Source organism: Falco peregrinus, chromosome 14 (genome assembly GCF_023634155.1).
Source record: "Falco peregrinus isolate bFalPer1 chromosome 14, bFalPer1.pri, whole genome shotgun sequence".
NCBI classification, from domain to species: domain Eukaryota; kingdom Metazoa; phylum Chordata; class Aves; order Falconiformes; family Falconidae; genus Falco; species Falco peregrinus.
The window spans coordinates 25,481,000-25,487,569 of record NC_073734.1 but is presented as its reverse complement, the minus strand read 5'-3'; the positions used below and the strand labels follow the sequence as shown (position 1 = coordinate 25,487,569).

The 6,570-nt window shown below is 54.2% G+C and overlaps 1 protein-coding gene and 1 long non-coding RNA gene across 3 annotated transcripts; both read left to right on the top strand.

The window, feature by feature from the left end:
* The first annotated feature begins 562 nt into the window (after nucleotides 1-562).
* TMEM208 (transmembrane protein 208) lies at nucleotides 563-6,152 on the top strand. Of its 2 annotated transcripts, XM_055818788.1 has the most exons (6): nucleotides 566-709; nucleotides 790-885; nucleotides 982-1,041; nucleotides 1,216-1,352; nucleotides 4,616-4,700; nucleotides 5,720-6,152. In XM_055818788.1, the coding sequence occupies exons 1-6, from the start codon at nucleotides 704-706 to the stop codon at nucleotides 5,855-5,857; spliced, it is 522 nt and encodes a 173-aa protein (XP_055674763.1). In that variant the 5' UTR covers nucleotides 566-703; the 3' UTR covers nucleotides 5,858-6,152. The 2 variants fall into 2 exon arrangements, with proteins under 2 accessions (XP_055674765.1, XP_055674763.1); XM_055818790.1 differs by lacking the exon at nucleotides 982-1,041 and having other exon boundaries at nucleotides 563-709.
* LOC129785649 (uncharacterized) lies at nucleotides 4,707-5,553 on the top strand. Its single transcript, XR_008749811.1, has 2 exons — nucleotides 4,707-5,230; nucleotides 5,400-5,553. It is a non-coding gene; the product is annotated as an uncharacterized LOC129785649 (long non-coding RNA).
* Nucleotides 6,153-6,570: the final 418 nt, after the last annotated feature.

Sequence of the window (6,570 nt, the reverse complement as noted above, 5' to 3'; positions counted from 1 at the left end):
CCGTGTCCTTTCCAAAGGATTGGGGAAGAGGTCGGGCTGACTGTGGGGCAAAAAAGGGCCAAAGTGGCAAAACTGGGATGGTGCTGCAGTGCTGCGGGAGCGTGAAGAAGCCTGGAGGGTGGCTGGTGGGAAAATTTTGTTCCTGCTCTTGAAGAGCAGGGATTGAGTCAAATCGCCTCCGAGGAAGGTGGCCGTGGGGCTCCAGCCGAGGCTGTTCCCAGCTGGGAAGGCCTGGGGCTGCTGTCAGCGGTCCCGGTGACAAGTCGGCCAGGCTCAGCTCCTGCAAGCAGGCCAGCACCTCTTGGGCCTGAGGCCTGGAGAGCAGCATCCTGGCCACAAAGAGGCTGTTCCAAGGGAGGCTGTTCCAGGTTTTGCCCCACGCGTCCCAGCACCTCCCAGGAGCCGGCGGGAGTGGCGGGGCCCTCGGCCTCAGGCCGGGCTCGGGGTGCCCGGGGTACTGGTGGGGACCTTCCCCTACGAGCCGAGGGGAGGCGACGGGCTGCAGTGGGGCGAGCAGGCACTGGCGCCCCGCGGGCTGCACGGGAAAGGCCACAGGGTGGCCTGGGGCTGGGGAGCGGGGACGGGCGCGGGGGTCCCGGCTGCCCCTGCCCCTGCCCCGCCTGAGGTAGGCCCGGGCCACCGTGTCCGGGGCCCTTCCCGCAGGGCACTTCCGGCGGGGACCGGAAGCGGAGCCGGTGCGGCCATGGCGGTGAGTGGCGGGGCCGGGGATGCGGGCGCCCGGGGGCCCGGGGCGGGCGAGGCCGCTGACCGCCTCTCTTGGCTCCGCAGCCCAAGGGGAAGGCGGGGACCAAGGGGAAGAAGCAGATCTTCGAGGAGAACCGGGAGACGCTGCGCTTCTACCTCCGCATCATCCTGGGGGCCTCCGTGAGTGCGGCCGGGGGCGGGCGGGACGGGGAGGGGAGGTCCAGGCCCCGGGCGGGGCCGGGCAGGGCAGACAGCCGTGCCGTGTTCTCTCCGCAGGGCGTCTACGTCGTGGTGAACCTGGTGATCTTCTACCCCGCTGCCTCCGCCTGGACGTGGGTGAGCGCCCGGCCCGCTGCACGGCTGTCTGCTGCCCCGATGGGGGGCACCTGGGTCCGGCCCGGTGGCCAGCCGGCTCCTTTCCCGGTTGCCGTGATGGGCAAGGCCAGCAGGCCCCGCCACCCTGCCCGGGGATCGCGGCTTTGGCGGCTGACGCGTGTTCCCTTGTTGCAGCTAGCGTTCGTCTTCAGCTCCGTGGTCTATGGCACCAGCTACCGGTCCATGAGCTCCATGGCAAAGCCGTCTTTCACAGACGATGGCAGCCTTGCCGACGGGGGAATTGACCTGAATATGGAGCAGGGGATGGCAGAGTGAGTGTCCACACCCGCACGAGTCCAGGTGAGCAGGACCTGCTGCCTGAGCGTGCATGCAGAGCCAGGGGAGCCCTCAAAGGGGAAGGCCAGGCCTCTGCTCCCACCCCAGCTTGCCCACTGGCATGGGCATGGGGCTGCTGGAAGCCTGTAGCCGTTTTTTCTGGGAACGTACCTAAACTTCTTGTTATCTGAGCGCTTGATCTGGTGCGGTTGTGAGCTGCTGTGTGGGTAGGTCAGCCTGGAACCTTAGGGCTGAGGCACGCAGGTAGGAGATCCCAGACGCATCAGCTGGAGCAGCTTACAACAGTCTTTCAGTGGAGGAACAGCGCTGACATGCTTCTGCAACACACAGATATGTGTTTTCTTTTTAAACCATCACTGCTTGACAGAGCAGAGGGGCACACACTGCCAGTTACTCCATCCTGGCTGCAAACTGACCATATCTTGAACTGTTCTACACATAAGAAAAACCTGCTTTCTGTCTTAGCCAGCTGCTCTCACCTCCTCAGCCTTTCCTGCCCCTTCTGCTTGTGTGTTCCTCGTGTCTGTCTGCAGACAGTACCAAGTGTTTGCCTGTCCAATGTTCTTGGTGGTGCTGTAACTTTTTTATTCAGTCAAGGAACACACAACAGTAATCCCTGCAAAGCACTGTTAAATAAAATAAGGAGGTAACAATACTGAAACAGCAGAAATACCTTCTAGATTTACTTGTTTTCCAACGGTAAGCCCCAAAGTAGTTACAGAACACTGCCAGGCAGTTGTGGACACATCAGGCCTTTCTCTCTGTCCTCCCTGCCCTCACCTCTGTCCGTTGGCCCACCTTCCCACCTTCTGCTGGGGTCCTTCAGCACGTGCCCAGTGAGGTACCTGGGGTACTTGTCCCCTTCCCTGCCATGTCCTCGGCCTCCAGTTCCAGGTTTACCTCCACTTTTCCCTTGCTGCCAGGCTTTTGAAGAAACACAGTGGGGCCTGGCTGCCAGCAGAGTTGTCTGCATCACATCAAGTGTTCTTGTGCTGGAAGGGCCATGTATTGATTTAAATATTTTTGGTTTTCTTAACGTGAGTTTTATTTCTGCACCCAGCAGATGCCCAGGGATGTTATCAGCAGTCAGAATGACTTCTGCGGCACAGAACCTGCTGTCTCTGCACAGGATGAGCTCTCGTCTTGTGTTTTTTTAGTGGAGTAGTAAATCTTGTACCTGCAGCCAGAGTGACTCAGATAAGGGACTCAGCTGAGGGATGAGGTGTCTGTAAAGAAGGGGTTATTTCCAGTGTGTTCTGTGAGCCAGGCGCTTTATGTCCTTTTCATCCTACAGGGACTTTTTCCTGCTGGTCAGCTGAGCACTTTTCTCCAGTTTTACATTGTTTTGGTTCTGAGTGGAAGTGTTAGGTAGTTTGGATACCCTTTTTTGTGAAACACAGCATGGGGCAGTCAGGTAAGGAAGATACAGAAGTTTGATGCTGTCTGGCCTATCCCCTTAGTTGGGGGATGCCTTTGGGAGATGTATAAGGCACCGAGGCAGAGTGGGTGCCCCGGTAACTGCCCTGTGCCTGTGTGTGATGGTGCTGTCAGGGGAAATGACTGACAGGCGTTAGCACAGGGATCCCCTTGCCTGCTCTGAAAAGGTGGTGGGTACAGCTGTAGCACTGCCGCAGTCCTGGTTGCAGTCGTGGTGCTTCCCTTAGTACTGAGGCTCCAAGGTTTTTCTGCCTGACCAGTACACTGTTGGGGTGAATTTTATGACACGTTAAAGTGAATTGATGCTTGTCCGAGGCATGGGTTGTGCAAAACACGGAGGAGGCAGACCTGTAAAGACAAAACCTGCGCAGCTGAAGTTCCTATCCTTACCCTGTACTTTTGTACCTGAGCCTGTGCAGAGCCCTCAGCCATGAGTGCAAGTCTCAGTAGTTTAAGCTTCTTGCTACATGAACATGAAGTGTTAACAAGCACTCAGTGCTCCTCCCACCGGCTGTGTCTGTCTGGTGAAGTGCTCTAAATTAGCTTTGGGGATCAGGGAACCAGTCTGGGCCAGCGGTTACTTTCAGAAAGCGGTGGATGTTTTCTTGCCTCTCAGCTGAGTGTGCTACAGCTGATGAATGCATGCTCTTTTGGAGCAGCTTCTGGAATGCTGCAGATACGAGGGCATTTCTCTCATGCTGCCTGTAACTGAAACAGATGCTTTGTGTTCCTCTGGGGTTGAGGAAAACCGATCTTGCTGGTCTCTGGGAGAGCTGGGTTCATGGGAGCTCTGCCATCACCCTCCTGGCCTCCGGTGATGCATGAGATTTCTGAACTTCAGTGTCTCATCACAGAGCTATTGATGGTGGATTCTGCACTGTCTGGAGTTGATGACAGTGTCCCAGCCTAAACCAGTTGTTTCTGGTCACTTTGCTTTGTGCTGTGCTGGCCAGAATGAGACGAGCTGTTTCATTACCGTTGCCTTTGCCTTTGTTTTCTTGACTCTGTTCTTGGATGTGATTCGAGCGTTTCTTACTCCAGCAGATGATGATTTAATGGGAGTGAAAGTTGGCATATTTCTAACCTGTCATGGCACTCCCTGTGGCTTGTGTTGAAAACCTCATCCCTGTTCACCTCTCTTGGGTGTCAGGTCCTGTCCGTCGTCCCCCCCCCCGAGAGTGGTGGCTGAGGTGTGGGCAGCTTGTTCCCCTCCCTGTAGCTGCTCTCAGCTCTGCCTCAGGCTGGTGGGGAAGACCCTGGAGTCGGATAAGCAGGAGGGGAGGGGGAGACATGTGTCGCTGTAGCTCAGCTTGCAGGTGATGGTGTGCATGTCCTTGCAGCACTCCGGCCCTTTGGTGATCCTGAGTGTGTCTGTCAGCCTGTGAAATGGCACAGGGAAGATTCATGCTTCCCTTTATTGCAGCCAGCCACGGGCAGCTATACTTTATGCCATGATACATGTCAAATTGGCAGGTGCTGGCTTCTGTTGTAGGCTGTGAGGGTGGTGGGTTTGTTGCTGATTCCCCCCCCCTCTCCCCCCCCCATCCCTCAGCTTTCTCAGTGTCCCTTTTCAGAGGGAGCCTAGCTCTTTAGCTCATCAGCTTTATTTCTTTATTTTGTTTTCTGCTCTGATTCTTCTAGATCACCATGTGGGGCAAAGCGCAGGTGCAGGGACAGCTCTTCGGTCGGCTGGGCAGGGTTGCTCCCCGGAGGCAGTGTAGACAGGCTGTGTTGGCAGAGGAGCTGGTGTATTCGGCAGGGGCTAGAACAGAAGGTTAATGTTTTGCTTTTCTTCCCTCAGGCACCTCAAGGATGTGATCCTGCTGACAGCTATAGTCCAAGTGCTGAGCTGCTTCTCGCTTTATGTCTGGTACTTCTGGCTCTTGGTAAGCCCCTGTGGTTTTCCTTATTGCTCTACATTGTCCCTGTCTTTCCCTGTCTTCATGACTGAGGACATTATTTATCCATTTAATTTCAGTGTCCTGTTTCAGACCAAAACTATTTTCTGATAAATTTTTAAATCTCCCTGTCAAATCTTGTTAAAAATGAGGCTGTACAAGGGATAGAAGTCCTGATCCCTCTGGGTCAACCATGCAAAAACTAGGCTGGCCTTGGCCTTTCTCTCTGGTCCTGTGAAAGGGCAGTAAGAAACATGAGGCAGATCAAAGCCATCTTTGTGCTTAGAGTCTTTTTGTGACTGTGACAAACAGCCTGTGTTTCTTCTTGTTTGGTTTTCTCAGTCATTCACCAGCCCAGACTGAGGCCGGGAACTGCTGGACACTGTGCCACTTGGTAGATAAAATGCTGTAGGCTTTGGTCTCCTCTTAACACATCAGACTCTTTCTACTCCTGAAACATTTGTCATGTGCCCCCAGCTAAAACTACTTTTGCAGAAGGACAAAAAGTCTCATGTTAGGTAAAAAAATCCCACAGTTGCTTTGATAAGACAAGGCAATGTTGGGAGCAAAGAAAGTTCTCTCCTTTCAGTCCTTACTCACAAGTTCCTTTCTAGCTGGCCTGGCAGGGGGCAGCCTAGGCTCGCTGTCCCCTGAAGACCATCTCGATCACTTGTTTTTTTAATTCAGAGAAATGCGGGTGTTTTCTGAAGAAGGGAGAGGCAGAATGTCTGGGCAGTTGAATCTTTCTGCATAATTCAGTCCTGATGCTGGTATTTCCATATGTGAAGCCTGATGGCTGTATATGTATGCAAGTTCTTAAACCATATGAAGTCAGGCCATTTATTTTGGACACCTGCCACTGCCTTTGATTTCCATGCATCCTGTGATGCTCCTGATCCAGCCTGTACAGATACTCCAGCTCCTTTGGCTTCCTCAGTAGGTCCAGCCCTCCTGCCTGCAGCACTACCCTGTCAGAGCTGTCCCCAAAGTGACCTGTGTTTTTGCAGGCTCCGGGGCGTGCTCTCTACCTCCTGTGGGTGAACATCCTGGGGCCCTGGCTTACAGCCGACTCTTCACCTGCTGGTCAGGAGCCAAACGAGAAGAAGCAACGCCGACAAGAACGCCGCCAGATGAAGCGCTTCTAGCCCTGGCTGGGGAGATAGATTAACGCTGTCTCTCATCTCCATGCTGTTATTTCATCAGGGATGCGACTGAAACCATCGCAGTAGCTATGCTGCCCTCTGTCATTGCTGCCATTCCACTAGAAAGGCCGCAAGAGACTTCTCTTGGTTGCTTCTTAGCACCAGCCAAGGCCTTGCTCCTTGGGATGACAAGGGGGATGATGCTGGGATATGTGTAAATACCTTTTTAAAGCAGTGCCGTATCGTGTTCCAAGGATTGCAATGCTGAAGCAAATAGTAATAAAAGAGCAGAGTCTAACTGACTGTGCTGGCAGTGCATTCATACAGGGCTGCTCGCAGAGGGGAGTTGATAGAAATGCCAGCGTGTTCTTGGAGACCTGGAGTGGAGGAAAGCAAAATCCCTCAAGAGAAGCAGTCTCATCCCTTCCCAGGCTTGCTTTGTGCTGCCCAGCCTGCTACAGCATCTACACCCTGCAGTTTCTGCGAGATTGGAGCATGGGGGTGCTGTGAACTGGGCTTGCAGCCAAAACTGGTGCTTTTGGGATTGAGCTTGGGAGGATTGAGCCTGGGATCTCTGGAGCCACAAATTGGCCATTGCTACCTTTGCAGGAGCTCAGTGGGACAAAAGGCAACAAAGCTGAACCCAAATCTACACAGGTTTTTTTTGTTTTGTTTTTAAAAAAAGGCTTTCCAAGGGGTGGCACAGCCAGGGTGCC

Bases quoted from the DNA above. Each gene is read 5' to 3' on its own strand.
- TMEM208 (XM_055818788.1), top strand. The intron at 886-981 runs GTGAGTGCGGCC...TTCTCTCCGCAG, and splicing joins GCATCATCCTGGGGGCCTCC to GGCGTCTACGTCGTGGTGAA. The intron at 4,701-5,719 runs GTAAGCCCCTGT...GTGTTTTTGCAG, and splicing joins TCTGGTACTTCTGGCTCTTG to GCTCCGGGGCGTGCTCTCTA.